Source organism: Tauraco erythrolophus, chromosome 4, assembly GCF_009769465.1.
Source record: "Tauraco erythrolophus isolate bTauEry1 chromosome 4, bTauEry1.pri, whole genome shotgun sequence".
NCBI lineage: Eukaryota > Metazoa > Chordata > Aves > Musophagiformes > Musophagidae > Tauraco > Tauraco erythrolophus.
In genome coordinates, this window is record NC_141468.1 from 63794917 (window position 1) to 63819089 (window position 24173).

General features: G+C 37.1%; 1 protein-coding gene across 1 annotated transcript in view; it reads right to left on the reverse strand.

Moving 5' to 3' along the window:
* The window catches only part of WASHC4 (WASH complex subunit 4), a 41146-nt gene that overhangs the window by 9718 nt on the left and 7255 nt on the right, over nucleotides 1-24173 (reverse strand). Inside the window, exons 6-25 of the mRNA XM_086611135.1 lie at nucleotides 22833-22900; nucleotides 19417-19499; nucleotides 18299-18341; nucleotides 17672-17775; nucleotides 16922-17042; nucleotides 15254-15377; nucleotides 15027-15154; nucleotides 14136-14296; nucleotides 11782-11908; nucleotides 10302-10427; nucleotides 9230-9337; nucleotides 7968-8114; nucleotides 7783-7862; nucleotides 6793-6898; nucleotides 5875-5991; nucleotides 4899-5067; nucleotides 4605-4759; nucleotides 3154-3228; nucleotides 2220-2324; nucleotides 264-398 (exon numbers count right to left, since the gene is read on the reverse strand). Coding sequence (XP_086467261.1) covers nucleotides 264-398; nucleotides 2220-2324; nucleotides 3154-3228; nucleotides 4605-4759; nucleotides 4899-5067; nucleotides 5875-5991; nucleotides 6793-6898; nucleotides 7783-7862; nucleotides 7968-8114; nucleotides 9230-9337; nucleotides 10302-10427; nucleotides 11782-11908; nucleotides 14136-14296; nucleotides 15027-15154; nucleotides 15254-15377; nucleotides 16922-17042; nucleotides 17672-17775; nucleotides 18299-18341; nucleotides 19417-19499; nucleotides 22833-22900 — 2282 coding nt within the window. The remainder of the gene's footprint in view (nucleotides 1-263; nucleotides 399-2219; nucleotides 2325-3153; nucleotides 3229-4604; nucleotides 4760-4898; nucleotides 5068-5874; nucleotides 5992-6792; nucleotides 6899-7782; nucleotides 7863-7967; nucleotides 8115-9229; nucleotides 9338-10301; nucleotides 10428-11781; nucleotides 11909-14135; nucleotides 14297-15026; nucleotides 15155-15253; nucleotides 15378-16921; nucleotides 17043-17671; nucleotides 17776-18298; nucleotides 18342-19416; nucleotides 19500-22832; nucleotides 22901-24173) is intronic.

Consider the following 24173-nt stretch of genomic DNA (forward strand, 5'->3'; position numbering starts at 1 on the left):
GTACATCACTCATTCATATATATTTATCATTGTACATATCTGTGTATATATATATTGGTAGCAGTAGTAGTAAATTGTTCTTATCTCAACCCACGGGTCTCCTCTTTTTCTCCTTTAATTCCCTTCCTCATCCCCAGGGGTGGGGGCGGGTGAGTGAGCGGCTGTGAGGAGTTTAGTTGCTGGATTGGCCTAAACCACGCCAAGTAACATGAAAGTAGCACTTTTAGCCAAAGTTACTCTCAATCCTTCAAAAATTACTATACCTTGTGATCATTTTGATCCTTCACTTCCCTGAAGAATCTGATATCTTTGATAAGTCTGGATTTGATATGTTCATCATACATGAACTGGCTAAAAATATAAAACTTTTTCCTCAAAAATTGGTAAGTGAAGTTTACCTAGAAGGAAAAAAAAAAAAAAAAAAAAAAAAAAAAATCAGTCAAATCAAGAAAGTTGGCAAAGTAACAAGCGTATCTAGCAACCCATTTCCAGTAGATTCCAGAGTAACTTGTATTTATGATGATGTAACTTCCAAAAATGGAACCTTGTTCTCAGTTTACTTCAATTTGTTATTCTCAACTTCTCTTTTTAAATGTCACTGGTTTAAAAGAATAAAGAAAACCCTTCTACTGGAAAGCCTACTCTCTTCCAGGAATGGCAGAGGAATCAAGGAACAAGTCAGCTATTTCAGTCTGATGACTTGCCCTACATAGCCATTAGTTTATCTGTGAAATATTTTGTAACTGTCCTTTTGAAGCAATACAAACATTTCATACTGAAAAGGGCAGAAAAACTCAACTTCCTCAGTCAAGTTGTAGAATCTATATAACCTCTTGACATACCTTTTTACTTCCTCAAGGTTTTCTAAAACACTCTCCTATAAAGCAGAATGCACTTCTACCCCACACATCTCAATTACTTCTCATGTCTGCATAAACAACTTCACTCACAACCCAAAGTGAATAAATCTACATCACCAAGAAATCATGCGAGTAACAGCATCTTCTTTTTTTTGAGTAACTGAAGTCCCCAAGATTAACTATTCCAGTAACAAGAAGAAATCTCTCTCAGAAGAACAGTACAAGAGAAGTTATTTCCAACAGTGCGAGAAAGTATGGAAACCTTATTTTTCTAATCATTTCCACTTTTCAAGTAATGACTTGAGAGCTGGTTCAATATTTCAGTAAGTTCCTTTCCCTCCCCCCCACAATAGGGCCAGAAAAGTGGGAAAAATAAAACAGCAAAGAGGTAGAAAGAAGCTGTGCAGCAGATGGGAAAGCATCAGCCTGAGAATATCATTGGCACTGCATCCAAACCTGAGAACCACAACGATGAACTCCTGCTGCAGTAGGCATGCCACAGGAAGGGCCCTTATCTACCTCAGGAAGAGGTAAATGCCTTCTGCTGGTTAAAACGATCGCCTACTCTATAGACATCATTAAAAGCACTGCTGTAAGAAGTCACAGTCTTCCAATAAACTATCGGAGATCTGTAGCTTTTATTTCACAAATTGAAAAGCTGATGTTTAAGCTTAATGATTGCAAGAGGAGCTTAAAAAATTAACACTGCATTTCTTCAAAATTTGCATAACTGCAGCAAAAGCATTTGTCTACTAAGTGTCAGTGAGGAGAAACTTAGAGCATGCTATTTTATGCAGGCAGCTTAGAAATCTAAACATTTTACTATGCTGGTTTGATTAAGGATTATTTATCTTTACTGAAATTCAGAGTCCCACCAGAACATTTGTATCTTTTGATGAGTTTTTATATCTCTTCATTAACTTTTATGTAACAACTGGAAGTGGCATAACTCCCAAGAGACTGTGATATTGATTTGTGTCATGTCCAAGAACTGATTTGTTCTATTAATATACACAGAATCACAGAATGTCAGGGATTGGAAGGGACCTCAAAGGATCATCTAGTTCAATCCCCCAGCCAGAGCAGGACCACCTAGATCAGATCACACAAGAACACGTCCAGGCGGGTTTTGAACATCTCCAGAGAAGGAGACTCCACAACCTCTCTGGGCAGCCTGTTCCAGTGTTCTGTTACCCTTACTGGGAAGAAGTTCTTCCTCATGTTTACACATAACATTATTATTACATCACTGAAAATGCACAAACAGATAAACCATTAGGAGATGCAGGAGTCTGGAGGCTTTTGTGCACTACTAAAAAAAAAATAAAAATATCCAACAATAGCGCAAAAGATACTCACTGTTGTGTTCATGATTCCTGTTCCATGAGTTCGAATTGAATTAGCAATGTGCCGGATATTGATAGTGTTCAAGTGCTTGTTATTACTTGTTCTTTCAATGAAGATCTGGGAGGCAGAGAGGGAGAAATAAAGTTAGTTACCCAAAACTGATTCTGTGATAAATTATCAATCCAGGTAGCCCACATCCTATTTCTGAGAGCAGCTACTCACTGGTGATTAGGGAAAGAACCAATAAAATACAGCATGCATACAATCAGCTTTATCTGGTAGGTTCTTCCAATTTCTGCAAAGCAGTGATTCAACAATTCCAAGGCAAATGATGTACCCAAACTCTCATATTTATTGAGATTACACCTACATGAATTAGTCTAAAATTTTGGCACCTGTTAGTACTTTTGGCCCCACTATATATACCATGGCAATGAGTTCCACTACTGAATCATGTGCTATGAGAAAAAGTACTTCTGTATCTTTAATGAAGCAGCTCATTTTTGTAGTGAGGCCCTCGTTCTCACATTGTGAGAAACCACAATGGGCTGTTCCCTGTACATGTTCTCCATGTCATTCCTTGCTCTTTCATTCTAACTACTCATTTTCAGATACCCTTTTTTCAAGTTGAAAAAAAAAAATCACGTACTTAGTATGCCCTTACAGAGCAGTCAGTTACCCTTGCTGCCTTCTCCTAGCTTCACTGGAACATTTGACAAAGACCAATCCTGCTGGCACGCCGTACTCAAAGCGTGCTTAGAGAACATTCTCTGAAATCTATCTAAAGCATCCCCAAAGATGATGTTCTAGAGCAGCAATAGCTATTTTACAGCTGGTTATTATGTACGTTCAGCTTAGGTTTTTCTTACATGTATATACCACTCTGCATTTCTTAATCCCTTCAAATCAAAGCCAAATCCAAGAAAAAGTATGGGATATACCTTACCTGATTATTCAGATTGTAGAGGTAGCGGGATACAAAAACATGAATATTTCTCATGATTTCCAAAACATCCAGACCCTGAAACAGCATTATGTATTGAGAATTATTATGATAAAAATTCTCAAGAACTACTGACATGCTTAAACATTAAGATGCACAAATGCTACTACTTCTGTAGTTACTTGGAAGTGTTTTAAAAGCAATGTTTTTGCTTTGCAAAATGAAGAATCTCTTAGCAATTTTTGTTCAGTGTCTGCAAGACAATGCTTAGAGGAGAAAAAAGCAGCTTGGCTCACATTTTAACATTTATACTTCTGCCTGGTTTTTTGCAGCTTCCCTGGAAAGGAAGGAATCCTCCAGTCTATTCCACAAGTTCCAATTGAAAAAAAATAAAGTTGAGATATAGCTGTTCCCCGATTCCAGAAACTGGAATCTTGCCTTAGATACTTCTATAGAGACACAGATTTCTACAGAGACAAAAGCAACTAGCTGCTTTTTGATACTGCTTTGCCCAGCCTCTCTAGTTGGAGTGTGGAGTGTCTTCATTTTGAAGTAAAGCTCGTACCAGAATAAACGTTATGAAATCAATGTTGTGAAATGATTCAATACTTTATAACAATGTGCTGGCCAGTTATTGCCAATACGAAGCCAAAGCCAGAAATAGAAACTAATCCACAACACTTTTGTACCAAGAAGCAGCTAGAGTTCTTAGTTCTATGCCTTCTTTCAACTTAGGAAGACACAGCCATCACAAATATTAGAAAAAAGGACGCTGTATTTCCAAGATCTTTCACCAATGTGCTAATCCAAATGAGGGAACAAAGCTAGCTGCCAAAAACATCCATGATACTAAAACTCTTGAAAGAAAAATCTTCAGAAATATGCAAGTTGTATTTCTTTTGTATCAACCCTCTAACAGTGAATACCTTCACCACAAACTCAATGAAACGACAATTTTACTCTGTATGTAACCACGTTTAGCAGTTTCTAGGAGGCTCTCAGTCATTCTCCTACTAAGCTAACCACGGATGTCCCAAAGTCCTCAATGTCCAGCCTGTGAAAGTGTTTCTCTTGATGATCGCTAAGAAGAGTCTGCTTAGGCTCCTTCCAGACTTATGACAGTTGTATTCCAGGTGTATTGCTTGCCAAATTGCTGATAATTAATTTTCAAGAAAACGTTCTCTGACTTTGTATACCAAATTTCATTTTATTAAATTTTTTGTTAAAAAAATGAATGACACAAGTCCAACGTGAAATTAACTGATACCAGTGTTATCTCCAAAGGCAGATAAAAGATCTTGCCTCACAAGTCAACTAGAAATTAAATGTCGCTTTTTCCAAACAGTTCTCTAATCTTGGGTACTTTTTGTTTTAACGACTCAGTCCTTTTGAATAGCTAACTAGCACCACAGTGTAACGGAACAAATGATGTTCATATCCTGTGGGCACTGTACCTGTTCCAGAGTCTGGCTAGGAAGATGTGCTTCAGTCATACTTAAACCATAGCGTTGAGTTGCTAGATTTCTCATTTCACTGTAGGTGGCCCAGTCATGAAGAGCTACAGTTGTTAAGTTGTAGAAGGTCTTATCCAAATAGTGAGTTACATAAGCTGTAAACACATAAAAGGATGAACTGAAATACTACTACCTATTTAGTTAGGGAAACGTGGAAAGAAGTGAAAAGATGTACTAAGCCAAAGTGTAACTGAAATTCAAGTAATAGAATCAATAAAATGTACAACTCCTCACCTCTTATGTCAATGAATCGATTGAAAAAACGTATTGGGTTCAGAAAGAAGAAGTGAGCCAGATCCTTCATGCCAACTCTGAAGGGGTTTCTGTCATCCAGCTTTAGATGTGTATGAACTGATAAGCGCAGGTCTTTTTCTATCTCTTTACATAATTTGTCCAGCAAGTGCTATTCAGGGAAGTTAAAAAAAAAGGTCACGTTCAGTGTCCACTTACAATGCTCTGCTAGCAGAACTAACATATCTCTCCAGAGATACATAAGAGACTCATTAAACTAGCGAAGACAGCTTTGCTTTGGCAGGCCACACAAGTCAAAGCGAATCAATACTTGGAGACCAGAAGAATATTTAATTCCTGTGTTCTTGTTCTAGCACACAATAGCAAGAAAAAGCTGCACAGGTCAGAAAAGGTAAAGGTTTAGCCATTTAGTGCCATTCTGTACACGATTAAAACTTCCATGTAAGAGTTTAAATTGTGTTAAACTTAAATAAGAACTTAAGTTTAATAAGAATACTTAAAGTAGCCTCACTTCTCACCTTAAGAGGAACTAGGCTTAGGACTATCTATCTGGATAATAAGATCTAACTCAGTGAGGAAGAGCCTTGCAATAAGCAGTTTGGCCTGATTTTCTACAGAATATGTTTGGTTTTGAACTAGTCCCACAAAGGGAGTGGTTAGAAAAAAAAGCAGCACTCCTCTGTCTGCATAGTAAAAACTGTAACTGAGGTTTTGCCAACTTACGTAATTTACAGTGCAGTATTTTCATGCTCTCATCCAACAAAGACACCATTAACAACAGGTCTTAAATAACAAAAATATTCAGTGAACACTTTCTTATTTATTAAAATACTTCACACCAATCTGAAAGGTCTCTGTGCTGTTTTTATAGACCACATCAGGTTTGATACAATAGATGTTGGCCTATAAGATATTCCAAGCATAGTGTTGACTTTAACTTCCATTCTCAAGAAATTACCTCGTTGAGCACTTCCATGATTTCTTTGTCATAGCATTCCAGAAGCACCTCGTAAGATTCCAAGTGTCTTGCATGCATCATAGCAGGTACGCAGTCCCGTAGTGCACTAAACATATACTGAAAAATGAAACTATATGCTTAACCAACAGACTGACAGACATGTCAACAGCATCTCAAATAGTGTTCCAAGCTAACAAACAAATCAAAATCACTAGTTTTCGCACTTCTATTAAAAATAGACTTCAGAAATCCTACTGAAGTTTCCTGTCTTTGATGTGTTCATCTGAAGCATTTAGTTGCCATTGATCCGTTTACTGGAAGGTCAATTAGCTATTTCATCTGAAATTAGTAATAATTTTAGTGCTGTAACTGACCATGCTGTGCACAGTACTGGAAGAGATGATTGATTTTTATCAGGATTAGTATGCCAAAGCATGATTCACTTCTGCAGCAAACACTTGATACTTCAAAGAAGGGAGTAGAGATGGTAGGTGGAAAAAGCTACAGGACAACTATTCCACACAGCATCACTGAACACAGTGATGCTTGTTTTAGAAATATGTAACCACAATGAGGAACAAAGATTTTTAATGTTCAAGTTGTGCAAAAGGTGTTTATTTCAAATTACAATGAATTAAGAGAGGAACAAAGAGACAGACAAGAGACCCAGAGTTAACAACAGCAACCTGAGACTTTTAGAGCAATCTAACAGATATATTTTAATTAGTTTTAGAAGACTGCTTTTATATCCTCCAGATTAGGAAGAAATTTCTGCCTCAGTAATAACTCTTGCCAGTTTTTTTTTTTTTATTTTAAGCTTTTTCCTTAAGAGTTTCAGTCTAAGCTTTATCCTCTCCTCCTCTGAATCCGTCCCACTACAGTGGCTTGTTAAACTAAGTTACTAACGTTATTACTTACATGCAGTCTAGCAGAATCAACAGCATTTTCATACACATCATCTAAATAGATTGGAAAGACTGCTCGATGCCAGTATAAGAAACAACAGTCACATTGTGCTCGAACTCTAGAACACAAGATTACTTATTAGACACAGAATTGGAAGAAGACATTCCTCTAACACAGTGGTATGTATTTTAGTGTGTTGAAACTAAAGACAAGTGTGCTTCAAGCCTAAGTTTTGCATGGTTACTTTAATATTCCAGATGCATTGTCCTTCAAAAGAAAGTTCTTGAATAAAGAACTTTTTTTTTCCTTATTTTCCACTGAGCTATTTATAAACAAAAGGTTTACTCAGTCTTTGAAAGAATTAAACCTTACATTATAGCAAAATTTTAAGTAACTATTTTCTTATTGCATGCAATTAGTAGCTGAGAAGTCAAACATATATTCTAAGTTTCTCCTGTAAATCAAAAAGAGAAACAGGCCTCTCCTGACATAACCTGTGTACAACAGTATCCCAGGAATTTATCCCACAAGTCATCCACTGAAGGCATTTGTCTCTCTCCATGAAGTATGGCCAGAATCCAGATATTCATCTGGCTTTCAGATGGCCAACATTATGGAAATTGAGTGCCCACTAAAACTGCAGCAGCAGTAAAACATGGTGTCAAAAGCGAACTGATAGCCTGGTCTTCCGAACAGACTTTTGGGTTAAGAGGAAGACTTTAGCTTAACATAAAGCCAAGTCATCCAATAAAGTGACAGAATTCCTAAACAATCAGAGAAGTGGATTACCTAATTGGCAACAGTTAGGCAAAATATGACTTTGTTCAAAGACTAGCAAGCTTCAGGCTTAGCTCTGAAATTCTTTCTGTCCATCCCTGGTCTACAATACATGCAAAAATCTGCACCAGCATGCAGCTACCAGATTTTGCAATTCACACAGTGAAGATCCAGCTCCCCCAGTGACACTACAATGCCTTCTATATAACATGTGCCACTGCTTACCGCTCTGTAAGTTCACTGATCAAGTCTAGTTTTTTCAGAACTAACTGGAGGGGAATGAGCTCTTCATCTTTAAAAGTTTTCTGCGCCAATAGAAAAATAAAGAAATAAAAAAAATGACAAGATTATATTTCTTTATAAGATACTAGACTAAACAAGTAAAGGTCTGGAACAATCACGGCACTTACCATCTGTGTACCCACACTCAGTGCAAGGGAAACAATTAGTCGCCTCTGTTTTGTACTTGGCCCGTGGAGGGTGTTCTCAGCCAACACCAAAGCAGACAGGACATCCAGGCGTTGCTCACTGTACTTTTTATCAGAAATTACTCTTTTCTTGATGACAGAAAGACACACAAATTCAGAGAAAAGTTACCTAAGCCCAAAAGCAAGTTTACCTCTTCTTTCTAAAGCTTATGGACTTGTCACAAATTGGGCATTACTGCAAACAAATTACGTTTTGTGAACAGAGCTAATCAAATCCAGATTCACTTGATCTGTCAATTCAGCGGTATTACCTATCTAAACACTTGAAATATGTGCAGCTCAGCAGGACCATGAGTCAAGTCAGACAGTATACAAATACATAAATTGAGATTACAGTCAAATTTCAAACATATCAAACAAACTTCCAAAATACAAAAGTCTACTGTTAAAATTGTAACCCATTTACATCAGCGTGGCCAAAATAAAATAATAAAAAAAATACTTAAAAAGAAAACTTTAAAGGAAAACTCAATAGCTGCACTGGTATCAATAGCATATCACCTTCGTAATTCTTTTACTGAATGCGATGAAAGAATAAAACAATCACTAATATATCAGAACAGTTTTACTAAAATATCGTTTTCCTGTTTGTCCTGAATTCAGAAATTCAAGATTTGATAAGGAAAACGTGCAGTAAACTGATGTTATTTATAGAAAGATAAAACATGTAGGTATTACATCAGAAGCTATTTCACTCCACAGTGAAACAGTGAATTTATGCCTGCATTAGACTCCTGTAAGTCACCATGTATTAATCACTGCTATTTCGCCAAGCAGACAAAGATTTAAATAAATAACAGCCTGTTTGCTTAGACCTATAACAGATTGTTTTAAGAACATGCATCAGAAAAGAGGTAAGAAAAGGTCAGTTTGTGAAAACCACTAGAAATAAAAACTAAAAGAACATAAGAGGAATATGACAAGAGATGCAAGAGGATCTTGCAAGAAGATAACAAGAGTTTAGAGGAAGAGAGGAACCATTCTTGGCCAAAACCAGATAACCACTTATGCTGTACAGTTTCTAGGGCAAAGCTCTGACCTGCTGGAAAAGTTATAAATCTGTCAATTATGGCAGAGCACTACACTACAGATTTTGCAAAAGTAAGAAAAATACTTCAACTTAAAATTAAGATGTTTTTAAACACTATATAGGAAGATTAATTATAAGAACTTGGATTACTTACCTTGGCTACAGAAATAGAGTGAAGAGCCTGATACTGCAGATGCTGAGCGATGTGCGTCACGGAATCTGCCACCACCATACTTCTTCGGTAAAACATGTGTTGTATTGCCTAAAGTCAATCCCAAAACACAATAGTTCATGTAGTTACCAAAACTGTTGCCTGCAGAATTTGGCTTTATGCTGGCTGACTCATCCACACTGCAATCTTTCCACTTTGTAATATACCGTTAGTAGCAGTTCCAATTAACCCTTAGAAACCGAGAGAATCGAACCATTCAGAAGCCTAAAAAAGTTTCAGGACTGATAAAAGTTTTGTTGTTTGTTTTTTATATTATTATTTTTTAAATAATCCAGTTCTGTTCACCATTGCTTTCTGAAGTTTGCTGGTAGGTTGAGGGAGTTCCTTCTCCTCCTCTCAGCACTGGTAAGGTCACACCTGAAGTATCGTGTCCAGTTCTGGGCTCCCCAGTACAAGAGAGACATGAACACGGACTACATACAAGAGTCCAGCAGAGGGCCATGAAGATAATTAAGGAACTGGAGCATCTCACATATGAGGAAAGGCTGAGAGAGCTTAGACTGTTCACTCTGGAGAACAGAAGGCTTGGGGACGAATCTTACCAATGTATCTAAGTACGACAAAGACGACAGAGCCAGGCTCTTTTCAGAGGTGCCCAGTGACAGGCCAAGAGGCAACGGGCACAAACTGAAACACAGGAGGTTCCCTCTGAACATCTGGAAACGTTTTCTTACTGTGAGGGTGGTGACCGAGCACTGGCATAGGTTGGTTCCCCAGGGAGGCTGGAGCAGGGGGAGGTTGGATCAGACAACCTCTGGAGGTCCCTTCCAACCTCAGTCATTCTATGAGACCAACTAATGAAGACTGTTAGAAGTTACAGAAAATCAGTTCTAGCCTCCCAAATCTCCTGTTCTCTAAACAAATCCAGTCTTGAACAAGAAGCCATCCATGCAAAACCATTTCCCATCTCAGTGGTTTTTTTAATATGTGATGTTTGATCAACATTCTTTGTAAAGGCCTACATGAAATAAACAATTTCCATCCAGTGACCTACCTTCAAAAGTTCCACAAGTCTGCATAGAGCTTTCACTGAGGTTTTGGTCATAGGTTTTTGCATTGACATGTAGAGATTCATTGTAGTTTTAACGATAGTGCTAAGACTGTATGCATAAAGAAAGCCCTAAAAATAAAATAAGCATGGGAGGGGGGGAGAAAAGATAATACTTTCACAACATATCAATCAAATAAGTCCTCTCTGTTTTCTTTCATACATGATAGAGAGCTAACCTCTGCCTCTTCACACTAGAGAACCTACCACTCCACTTAATAAGCAAGCCTGGGATCCCAAAGCTGAACAAGACCCTTTTATTAGGGAGATGTTATGAAACTGCCTACAAGTCATTAGATCACCTGATCATTAACCTCTTCTAGAGCCATTCAAATTAAACATAGGTCAGTGAATTAATTAATCACACAGCCTCAAAGGTCTAATAATTGCAGACCTGATGTAAACCAACCCAAACAACTCCCATCCCCCCAAAAAACAGCCTATCATAAAAACAACCTAAAACTTCCAGATTCTGTGGAATAAATACAGTGACAATATTCACACAGTTCTACACTTTCTAAATAGAATAGTCAATGCCACAATAAAAAAGCAATCATTTCTAAATCAATGTATACTAAGCTTTTAAATACAGTGTTGATTACATACAGCATGACAAAAACGTTATTCAACTTATTTCAAAGGAAAGGTAGTAACAATAAAAAAAAGAGACTAGGAAAATACAGCAAGTGATGTAGGAAACTCAATTCACCACAGAGCAAAATTTTAAGTCCAGTGCAAATAATTCAAATATAAAACCCACACATCCTAGTACATGTTTGTCTTTAGATATGGAAGATTCAGGATCATGCTGCTTCTATCACACATTTATTCTTATCAGATTTCTGTCAGGCAGATAGGTACATATAAAAACTAGCAAAAAATAAATTCAGAAATAAGATGCATCTTACATTAAGACTACATGCTGTTAGTAGGCCAAAAGAAAACCAGCTGCCTCGGAACGTAGTAAGATTCTTGCAAAGTACCATCACTAGGCAAAGCACAATGAAACAACACAAAACCTTTACTGGAAGTATGTACTGTGCTAAATAAAACTGGTAAATTAGACACTGGTTCAGTCCAACTTATGTACCTCATGACTGACTCAAAAAGAAAAAGACCCAAAACCTGTACTACAGAGGAAACAAAGCTTTCTTGATTTCCTAAATCAAGCAAAAAACTCAACATTTCAGCCACTAAATATTTAGTCAGATTCCCTTTCCCCACATGCCTTATGGAAAAGCCTATTACAGATTTATTTAAAAGACTATCTACTGGGCATTTAAAGTTTTAGAAGAATTCCCACATTGTAAAATAACACACCAATGACCACAGAACTTCTGTGATTTCTTTTTGTGTTCAACAACTTGCACCAAAACATCCGTTTGCTGCACCATTTGCTGCATCACCACATTAAAAGACTGCACACCTGGATAAAGACATTGCAGCGGTTAGAAAGATCTTCAGCAAACTTATTCATGCGTTGCTCCTTTGATAAGATAGATTCCATTTTTGTCATCCATGAGCTCACAAAAACGTAATACGACTGCATATCTCTGGAAAAGGAAACAAAGAATTCAAACAGGAAAAGCATGAGGATTTTCTTTTCTCTTTCCAAAGCTTCAATTCTTGCAAGGGAAATATGTTAAATATTCAGCCCCCAAAGTAGTAACTCAGTTCTCAAAAGTCTCAGAACCCCATACTCATTTATATTTTAATTCTCCATATGTCAGTATTAATCTGCCAATTATTTGTACAAACGTACAAAGAGTCAAATCATCTATCTTTCAACAGGACAAATAGCCTTCTTAGCATTACATATACTACACTTCTTTAATTTAAAACAATAAATAAAACTGGTAGAAAATGCTTTTAAACACTGCACAAAAAAAGTCCTACACTGATGTTTTTTCCTCCAAGTTTGAATTTTTGTTATATACATACATATACACATAAATATAACTTGCCATTACATCAATGCCAGACTGGACTGCTCTTAAAATTCTCCAAAATTTAATCTGCTTGGATTACACGAGTTGTAACTAAATATTTAAATAGAGTTCACTTTTAAAACTGCTGTTTATTCCATGCTACAGAACTGTGACACTGCAATACCATTTATTGTAGTAGTTATAGCAGGAATGTATTCAGGTCATCGACTGTGACAGCAATAATTACACTTTAAAGAGTACTCATATTTAAGGCAACAGTCCAATTACCCAAAACCATTGCAAGAATTTGTATAAAAGCAAGAAAAAATTATTGGCAGAATTCACATCAGCAGATGCAAAAGCTGAATTTTATTACAGTATCCTCAAAACTGCACATCAAAAGAAGGGCAACAAGGCTGGCGAAGAGTCTAGGGCACAAGTCTTATGAGAAGCAGCTGGTGTTGTTTAGCCTGGAGAAAAAGAGGCTGAAGGGAGACCTTATCACACTCTACAACTACCCTGAAGGAAGTTGTAGTGAGGTGGGTGTTGGTTCCTTCTCTCAAGTAACAAGCAACAGGACAAGAGGAAACGACCTCAAGTTGCGCCAGAAGAGGTTTAGATTGGATATTAGGAAAAGTTTATTCACCAGAAGGGATGTCAAGCATTGGAACAGGCTGCCCACCATCCTTGGAGGTACTTAAAAGACGTGCAGATATGGCACTTAGGAACATAGTTTAGTGGTGGACTTGGTAGTGTTAGGTTTACGGGTGGACTCGATCTATGATTCTATGAAATGACTGTGAATACTGAGACCTTTTTTTTCAACCTTTTCTTAATCTTAAGAACTGCCAAGACATGACTTGTATCCAAGACCAGCAGCAAATCAGCAGTGCAATTATGCTCCATCCAGGAGTTAAAGCCCAGGAAAGAATTCAATCAGAGCTCTTGAATCTTCCTGTGGATGTAAGACAGAAAGCAGGAAGAGGTGGATTGAAACAGAAACACGGCAATAGTGAAAATAATCTGCCAGAGGAGCATGGAGTTGCTTTTCTCCCCTCTCTCCTCTCCTCCAACCCAGTTCTGCCAGCTTGCAAACAGGGTTGGAAGGCAATCTGCAAAATCTAAGTTTTTACTCCTATTCTACAGACCCCATTCTCCGCATTCTTGCTTTGGTCTGCAACATAAACAGAAAACTTTGACCTGTTATCTCCCTGTGCAGTGCAGCACACTTGCTCATGAGACTGACAGCCAAAAAAAACCTCATGTTTAAACATATTTTAGAAAGAAATCAGAGAGGGAAGTGACCTGCAAACTACACACAGAGCACAAAACAAGAGAAGCCTTTTCAAATACAGGTAATTTCAAAGACCATTCAACAAACAATTAAAAGAGTCATGAAGAAAGAAATGCTTGCAAAGAAAGTATCATCACTGAGCAGAGAAAAACTCCTCTATGAGCCTACCAGCAACTTCTTCCATAAACACATAGAACGCAGAGAGCCTCAGTAGAAAACAAGGCAGCTCGGGTTACTAGAAACTACTTTTTTAAAAAAAGGAAGTTGAAAGTATGAAAACAGAAACAACTGAAACAACCAAATACTTAGAACTGCCAGGAATATTCTTATATTGGTAACATAATACACATATTTCTGAAAGCATGACATAAAAAAAAGCCTAGCCTTGACCAACACTTTTTCAGCAACACTAACACACATATTGTCGCAGTGAAATGGGAAACGTTGACTAACACCACTGAGCAACACCACACAAGATGCTAGTACATGAATGAAGAAACCCACGTGTTTATAAACATTTGCCAAACAGCACCATCAAGCAGTATTTAAGAAGCATACTTGGTAAGTGACTGTGCCTTCTGCTGTAGAAAGTTCTCCCTTTGCATTTTAACTGTATGAATACTTTTCTTGTCCAGAAGTTTGGCAGCAGCTGGCACCTTCTGAATCAGGAAGTTGTCAGCAAACCAGATAATGTTAGCAGTTAATGTGATGGCTGGTACCTAGGGAGGGGGGAAAAAAAAATAAAAAAAAGACAAAAAAGGGGAGGAATACTTCAAAGCAGCAATAAACATATGTAACGACAACAAATATTATGCCACCATGCATGTTTCTTATGCCTCTTTTGAACCATAACACACAATTCAGTTTATTTCTGCATAACTAGTTTCTACAAAGTATTATGTTCGTGTTGAAAAAGGTTTCTCTCCTATAAGTCCATTAAGGATATCATAAGCAAAGTTATTACCCCTCTCAGTGATTCTCAACAGTATTAGAGAATTTTATAATTTCTTAATACCACCTGATATGAAAAAGTCCCAATCACCTTTGGACTTAGAGGTCTTTCAAAATACATGTTTACAGCCAAAGGTCAAAACCCCCAGCATTTATGCAGTCCCACAATACTTATAACTCAAACAATTTTTTGTCCTCAGTGCCACATTAATCTTAAGAAACATTTTAATGGTAATTTCAACTTATTTTACCTTGCTGCTAAATGAGTACACAGGTTTTAGACCATCTTTAAAAGAAAACGGGAAGGGGGGAATTATAAAAATGTAGAAAAAAAAAATCTTAATTCTGCTTTATGGCTTGTTTTGGTAAACTGTGTGTTCTTTCTTTTCCCAAGTCTGTGCTATGCTATGCAACTAAGAAAATTACCTAAATTATCTACTTCATTACTAAAGATTTTTTCCCCCCTCTTAATTACTGACAGAAGAATAAAGCATTCACCTTTTTACAGACATCCAGCAATAACTTGTAGAATTTCTTGTCTATGGTCCGAAAAATCTGAAAATGCAGTACAAAGAGGCCGCAGATACCCACATATTTATCTCTCTGGTCAATTTCTGAAGGTTCACCTGCAGAAATGTACCTTTTTTGAAGTCTACTCCCAGATAAACAATACAAACAATTTTAGAAACAGTGAAGCTGGCAGGAGAAGCATGAGTTTGCATTACCAAGTTTGGCTTCAACGTTTGCAAAAGCTGTGCGAAGAATATGAGCAAATTCTTCAGCAAACGTGCTATTCTTCGACACTGACACTCCACCATTTACGGAATCAAATTGTTGCTCTATACAGGCCTGAGCAAAAAGGAAAAAAAAAAGATAATGATAATGTCATGAATTTTGGACCTTAAAAGAATACTGATTTTGCAAGAGAAGAATCCTACAAGAGCACGTTGATTTACGACTAACCTGAAGTTAGTCTTAAACTTCACAACATATAGATTTTTAACTATGCTTAAATTATTTAGTATAATAAGAGAAAACTTTAAAAACCTCTCTTACACCTAACATTCAAAAAACCATTTTATTTACTTTGCATTTCTGTTAAAGGGCATTTTTAAAGAAACCACTGGATGTGCTAGTGATAAGAAACTGGATGTGTATTTGCATCGCTACATCATAATACTTTACTAACTACCCCTTAACTAAACAAGATTATAATGCAAGTCGCTTGTAGGATGTCGTTGTTCACGAACTTGTAGCATAAAACCCCACACCACTGGCAGCAGTTTAAAAAAAATACCAAAACTCACACAATAGTCAAAAAACAGAGACACGCTTTAGATTTTCTAAAGATATTAGAAAAGTCTTTAACGGAATTGTATTTAAGAATATTTTTCATGTATTTTTGTTAGGAAGATATTTGCAGGACAGGAGAGGAAACAAATTCCTTTAGGAATACCAAACAAATCTTACTGATGTCTAAAGCATATAATGAAGTCTTCATACTAATGCAACATTAGAGAAATACAAGGCGAAAAATGGATCGCTGGTAGCAACGTCCTTTCAAAGAATAAGCCAAATTGTGCTTAATTATTTATTTACCTACAATTTCCCCTTTTGGAGGCTTTTACAAAACAAAACCTTCTTCTCTATGTCATTTAAGACGTAACAGTAAGAACTGAGAAACAGTCCTGGTGAAATAACTCTGCTGTGACCAGATTCAGCAACGCTATCCTCTGCCCACTTTGCCACAACATCTGATTTCAGTGTCTCAAATACACACTTCTAAAAAAAGATGGCTTCTTGTATGAACACATTTAAGTTCAATGCATTGAAAAAGTAATTATGCTTCTCATCCACCTGTATACTTACATCTTTCAGGGGTACACACCACTGAAGTGGTACCTAATGACAGATACCTGCCAGGAAGGAACCTGTCAGCTACCCAGGAATGAGACAAAACATATAACAAGAGGTTACACTTCACGTATTTTGAAGATTACTGAGGAGACTTTAACTTGCAGCTAAAATTAAGAGGACCTATGGTATATAAGTCTGACCACTACTAAAATTTCTGGTGAAAAACAGACTCCCTCATAACACTCAGTCCTAATGCCAAGTTGTCTGCGTTTCTGTAACTCTGCGAAACAGTAAGCGTTAACAGCTACCAGTCAAAGCCTGGCACAGTGCTAGCCCATGAGAAGAGCAAGGAAGGATCTTACAATAGAGGCTTTTTTTTTCTCCCCTCATGCACAGATACAAGAGCCAAATTCACACATCACTGTATCCGGAACAAAACAAAATAAAAACAAACAAACCAACCAACCATTCTAAAAAGAGCGTCGCTCTAAGGTAATAGCTTCCAGTATCATACTGGGGAACACTAATTTCATTACCTGAAATATCATTCCATCCAGTAACTGACATTCCAGTTTTAACAGCAGCTTTTCAAATGGCTTCAGTTTATCTTCCTGAATCCCAAACTTACAAGGGTTGTGATGGACAGATTTTAGCAGCCTGTAAGGAGCAGATGTGGAACACACACACACAACACAATTAAAACATGCTAACAGTTTTTATTATATCCTGTACTGTCTTGATAATAGATTTTAATTGCCCACATCTGTGCTCAGCAGCAACTCCGAAATTAAAAAAACCTCACAACTCACTAGGTCTATATAAGCTATTTGCATTTGAATAACTCCTATTTATTTAGGTTTTTATTTAAACAGAGTAATCATTCCACTAATTTAACTACCTTTATAGTTGTTGACTCTTCAGCTTTTACTTAAGAAAGAGTTCATACTTAAATCTGTATGCCTATCCCCATGATCCATATGGATAGGGATAGTCTTAAATCGGTTCTGTACAAAATCATGTTCTTATTGACTATGTTTTAAACCCCACCAACCATTACTCTGTTTGTCAAGATGCTTACTGTGTACTGTAAATGCAACATTCTGCCCTTTAAAAACTTACTGGTGCTCTTAGGAGGACATAGTGGGAGCTTAGCCCTGTTTTTCATTGAGATTTCTAGAAAACTCTCGAGTCTACCAAAACCCATGTTCCCAAATTGACTTTCTTGCAACACACATGCTTTTATCTTTTATGTTGTGGGAGTATTTTTCACACCTTCAGAGACACACCTCTTATACATGGTCCAGTGATCTTTCAGAGTGGCATGATTGTCAATGATTTCATCCAGAGTGATTAAGACTGAGAGCAACTCTCCCAGATGCTCGTACATTGCCTGTTCACAAAAAAAAAGGACAAAAAAATATGTAGTTATTGAAAAGTTTATTGCAGTCATGAGTGGCATATAAAACTTTGGATCCTTTCAATATATTATCATCCAACAAGACATTGGCTAGAGAGTTAAATCAGAGATTTCTTGGTTTGGTAGCTTAAAGATTTAGTATTTCTGGTAGTGACAGAAGAAACATTAGTTTGCATGTAGGCACCACTTTAAGTTCATTGATCTATTTCGACATTGAAGGTAGGATTTTTAAAACTGTCTACATGCAGAAGCACATATTGCACACAATAAGGGAGCGTGCAAACGCTTTCAGCTAAGAGAGCTAGAATATGACGTAGAGATACCAGCCCTTTTCACATAAAGGTCAGAAAAAAGCTGATTAACAAAATAAAACCTTTAAAGGAGATTCCAGATTTAAAGTTGTTCTTGAAACTCACTCTCTTGCTGCTTTTCTCAGGATTAATGATCAAGACATACATACATTAACATAAGCAAAAGGGCTCCAAATCATTCCCACCTGAAAATGAACTCCAGACGTCTCTATAATTTTAGGTGCATTCCTGTAATTAAAATAAATATTTTAACGACTTTTTAATCCTTAGAACAGTGCATATTTATCAATTCTGTATCACAGTGTGTTATTTGTTTCTTGGGGTACATTTTTCTTCATTAACACAGTAACTTCGGAAAACAGAAGAACCTCAAAATCTGATTAAAAGCATATGCTATGTGAAATCTGTGTGCTACGATCAAATTTAATACTGCATTTTTAAATGTTAAGCATGTCACTGGTTCAAACCACTGACTGCATTCAGCACACATGTATATCAGCAATTTCCAAGTCAGTTATGCTAACGGCAAGTAGCTTTGACACATACAGCCTTGTGGCCCAGAAGTACAAAATCACTTCACGCATTTAATCAAGCCATGTCCAAGCTACACATCCAGCCTTGTTCATTCAACACCATACCAAGTCTACCTTGTGCTGTAGTGTAAGACAAAAATGAAAACAACAAATAAAACGAATAAGAATGATGCTATCATGTCAGGGAAGTGAAGGAAGGGATCAAGAGCCCTGCAGTTATATTCAGAGCTAAACCCAACAATCCTATTCAGAGCTAAACTCTCCTCAGATCTTCAGAAGAGCTAAACCCAACAGCTCTCACAAAGCTCAGCTTCAGGTGTCAAATCCATGGTTGTTCTGTGAGAAACATATATCAAGATTTACATATTTAAAACATTAAACTGTGAAAGTGATCTGGTTTTTAAGTTTCTGAAGCTACTGGCATCCACTGTATCGGTCAACAGAAGGAAGCTCTCTCAAACAGAACAAGGACAAAAGAGTAATAATATCTCTTAATCATAAAAACTAAGTGCCTCTGAAGCATCAATTCTACCAAAAATGACAAAAAAATAAAATTCTTGTATCTCATTATATAAAAGCATCGCCTTTTCTGAGAACAAAACAAATCCACTTCCATAACGGCTTATGAAGCCCAAACTTGCACAGCAAAGCACTCTCCACATCTCTAGACAGCAATATTCCAAAAATGACAACGTCTTAGACAGAACATTCATATGTTATACATTTGCTTAACTACACAAAAACAATATAGCATTTTAGGGATTAATTACTTGTTGCTGGTATAGAGAACAGCCAACTGATGCACTACGTTCACCACCACTTCGTAACATCGGGTAACAAAGCAAGAGAGCTCCTGAAACACAAGAAAATAAAATGCATCTGTATGTTATAGACCCTCCTCATACACAAGTTGTCATTACATCCAATACACTGAACATAAACCACTGAACTTCATGCCCAAGCTCCAACTACATGCCTAATCCAAGTCAGCAGACAGACCTACAGCAGGATGGAAAACATTCTACCAACAGCTCTGAAAAAGCATCTGGGACTAAGCTAAGAAGCTACTGAACACAAGCTTCCAGCAGAACTTGGACTATTTATACTATTGGTTCAATTTATCAAAGACAGTAAGAAGTAACTTGACAACAGCGCCCAAGCACTGAAAGTGAGAATATCTCTGAAAGAGAGAATATCCCTGATAGCAAAGGCTGTGCCTTTCCCCAACTAGATTCAAGAGTCATGCTCTGGGAGCTGGTGCTAGCCAAATTCATATTAGAAATTAACACAGAAGTCTATCTACTGTGACAGTGATAAGCCACAGAATACTGCTTTCAAAAAAAAAAGCAAGACAATGTCTTTGAGAGGTATTCTGGACTGAAACAGAACTTAATCTCAATTACATAGTAAAAAAAGGGTAAGAACAGATCAACTCTGACCACGTGAAGGGCTATCTTAATTTCTAAAATGGATTTTTAAAAGGCATTCCTTTAGCAATGGGATAAAGGAATCTGAGCTTCCCTTAACTGCAATAATATTTGCTAATTAATGCACCCTATAATCCCATCAGGGAAAAGTCAGTATGTGAAGAGCCTAGCCAGCCAGCACACAGATGGCTTCATAGCAGACAGCCCACACTGGCTAACCAGCCAGCTTGCCATTCCTGCCAGAAGACTGGCTAACAGCTGAATTCTGTCTTCCTCTCCATCAAAAATAGATCTTATTTGCGCTTCTGCCTTCTATTAGTCACCAGTTTTCACAAAACATACAAGTGTAGTTACTCCTTATACTTGTATTGCTCTATCAAATGCAGCTGAAACAAGCCAACAGATTCCAGAGGAATGGATTAATAGATTAATGGATTAATTGAGATCATGTTTCCTGGTGAAGGGAGACCAGCTGCCATTTTAGAACTTCCAGGAAATAGTCCGATTTAACAGGACACACATATTAGCAGCTACATAATACAGACGAGATGATCATTATATCAGAGTTCTTCGATACACTGTCTTCTGCAGGATCAAGAGTAGAATCATAGAATGGTTAGGGTTGGAAGGGACCTCAAAGATCAGCTCGTTCCAACCCCCCTGCCATGGGCAGGGAAATCCTCCACTACACCAAGTTGCCCAAAGCCTCATCCAACCTGGCCTTGAACACTGCCAGGGATGGGGCATCCACAACTTCTCTGGGCAACCTGTTCCAGTACCTCACCACCCTCAATGTAAAGAATTTCTTTCTTATATCTAACCTAAATCTCCCCTCTTGCAGTTTAAATCCATTGCCCCATGTCCTATCACTACAGGCCCTTGTAAAAAGTCCCTCTTCAGCTTTCCTGTAGGCCCCCTTTAGATATTGGAAAGCTGCTATAAGGTCACCCCGGAGCCTTCTCTTCTCCAGGCTGAACAGCCCCAACTCTCTCAGCCTAGAGAGAGAGTACCTAACTAGTGTTTCACAAAACTATTTTGATTTTTTTTTAAATGTTTTGACATAGCAAATTTAAGGCTATTACACCTAGTTAATCAAGAAATCCTGAACTCAGAAGAGCCAATAAACCAATACATGGAGATTAGCTCTATGAAAGCAACATTTCACCTCGTTTGTCATCTTCATTGATATTTTCACACCACCTTTGGGGATACGCTCATAACATTGACTAGAACAGCTTTTCCCTGTCTATGGATATAGAGTACTGCTGAGTGGATTTAGGAAAATGCAACAGCTGAAAAAGAACAAACTCAATAAGGAAAAAGTTTTCCTCATAGCTTTTCCCAAAGCAACACACACCTATTAACACACTAACCTTCCCTTTGGGGCAAAATCTCCCATCTCCCTTCTTTCCCAAGTTGCTCAACAACCAGCAAGCCACCACAGCATTCATATTAAGTGGGTTCACAAGCAATACTGCTGTATTTGTCTGGTGTTTACCATATAGATATACACATCAGTGTATTCCCTATAAATAAACATAAACTTGTTCTACAGAGTGGGTTTGCAACGCTCATAGAAATCCAGCCAGCCAGTCACTCCGGTCTCAGCTTCCACCAGGACAGAGTATTGAGGCAGAAAAAAAAAGTCTGAAAAAACACAGGTATACAGTAACCCCATCTCAGAATCACTAAAAGGTCTCAAACATCTGCTCAATAAGAAATTTAGCAGGAAGGAAGAAACGGACAAAGTTTACAGAACAAAAAGGTTGAAAAATAGGAAAAAAAAACAAGATATCCTCACAACTAACTGCATTTAGGCATGGTAAAAGAGGTTGAGAAACAACTTCTATAGCATTCAGTCTGTTATGACTCAGTAAATGACTGCTGCCATGCTAGTATATAGCAAGAACAAGAATTTTAACCTTTGTTAAACTAGAATTTCTTTAAACATTCTGGAAACTTCCCGTGTAATCTGTACTTCAACACAGATTCATTCATAGACTTCTAGGTTGGAAAAGACCTTAGAGATCATCGAGTCCAATATCTCCATCGAGATATTTCATTACAAGCAATATTGCATAAAAATAGAAATATTTTTGGGAACAGGACAGTTACTTAAGCTATACTGAGGATCAAAAAAAATCCACAGTAAACTGAAACCCAAGGGCACAGGAAATCCTCAGAAGAAAGACAGATCCTGTTTTCATGCAAAGGACCCTGATAACAACCAAACTGTATAAGAAACGAATGCTCTTCCCTGAAAGCTTGAGTAAGGCACAAGCAATTTTTTTCCAGGTACATGTTTTAATTTCGATTTGTTTTATCTGCTAAAAAAAAGATATATAAACAATTAATCCATTCCCGATATTAAATGAAAACTAAAACTTGCTAATCAAAACCATAAAAATAGGTATCTAACTTTGCCATCAAATGAAACCTCAATTTACCTTCTCTTACTTAAATTTTCTTAAGTAAATTCTAATTTCTTTCAACAATGATTACACAAACTGTAATTTCTTCTCTCATTAGACTTCCAGAGTTTTAAAGAAGAATAAAAAAAAAACCACAAAACAAAACAATGGGCGATACATCAGCTAGTTGTGACAGGTCTGCAGGCAAAACATAGTAACACATCAAATGACTGCAATGTCTTTCAGCAAGATGCAAGCAGGATACTGAAGACTGTTAAATCCACTTTGCAAGTAAAATTAAGATTATAATTGCTGTAAAAAAAAAATAATCATCAAAACATACTCTACCTGCAAGAAAGAAACAAATCTTCCCATCTGTATTTGGCAATCTCCCTCCACCATGCTGGAATCTGTGGCTTTAAAGACAAACATTTGTCACTACTTTCAAAAGCCTGTATTAGACCTGTAACTAACACTGAAGCTTGCCCTCCAAGCCATGTGTTTGTTATACAAGCGGAGCGCGCTATTATAAGCATACTGAGGGAGCCTTAAAAACTTTTAATTTTGCTTTCCTAAACTGGACTTATTTTTGAAGTTTCTTTCTCATTAAAAATTACGTTGTTTATAAGTGAGACGCAAAGCAGGAAAAAAGTCTCCATTGCTTGAAAGAAAATCAAGAATATGAAATGTACTTCTTTAAAGGCATATATATTATGTAACAATATAAAAGTTTACATTGTAAAAAGTTTCTATGAAAGCACCAGGTATTTATATTGCAAGCAACACTCTTGGTAGTTATTTACTGAAAGAATATACTACATCATTAATCAGAAGAAAAAGCTGCATAGCACACAATTTTGTCAAGAAATCGACTTCCTTTTTCCTACATACCATTGTGCACAAAAGAACCAGCTCATCCCCACAGCTTCAAAGCATTACCTTTATAACAAAGTACACTAACAGGATACTAGGAAATACAACAGTTACACCACCAATGCCAAATTGTTTCAGTCAATCGGAGCAGCTGTAATACCACTTGACAAAATACAGTCTTTTCAATGTGATGACAGATTAATGCTCTAGACTTAAGATTTTCCTATTGGGCCACCCTGAGCAAAAATGGCTTATAATTGCAAGTTTACCTGCATAAGAAATGCAGGTCTTATCACTTCATAAAATATGTTCTTTTAGAGCAGTCACCAGAGAGTAAAGGAGTCTTCATACTTCTGTAAGATGAAGGTCTGGTACAAGATTTGAAATATTGCATGTTTCCCCTTTATGTATTTTACGTAACCTTTACTCTATTTAGTGTATGTCCCCATAAAAACCAAACCAACTATTTAAAGTTTCTAGACTGGCCCTAGCCACTCCGAGGACAAGACAAAAAAAAAATATTTCTTTATACCAAAGGAAAAGGCCAGCACAGTATTTGTTTCATTTCAACCATCCTTGAGCCAGTAACTTTGTCAGCTATTCTAAATAAGTAAACTTGCTGTTATCAAAGCAGATGTTAAAAGGAGGGATATGGAAGTGGAGAAAGTAATTTCTGCATCCCCACCTAACCCACAGGAAGCTGACATCTCAGTTCCTGCTATTCTCAAGCATTCCCTGCAGAACATCCATCAGGAACAATCTGGTGCTGTAATGTTAATCCACAACAGTCTGAATTTTTTTATGCTAAAGACATGA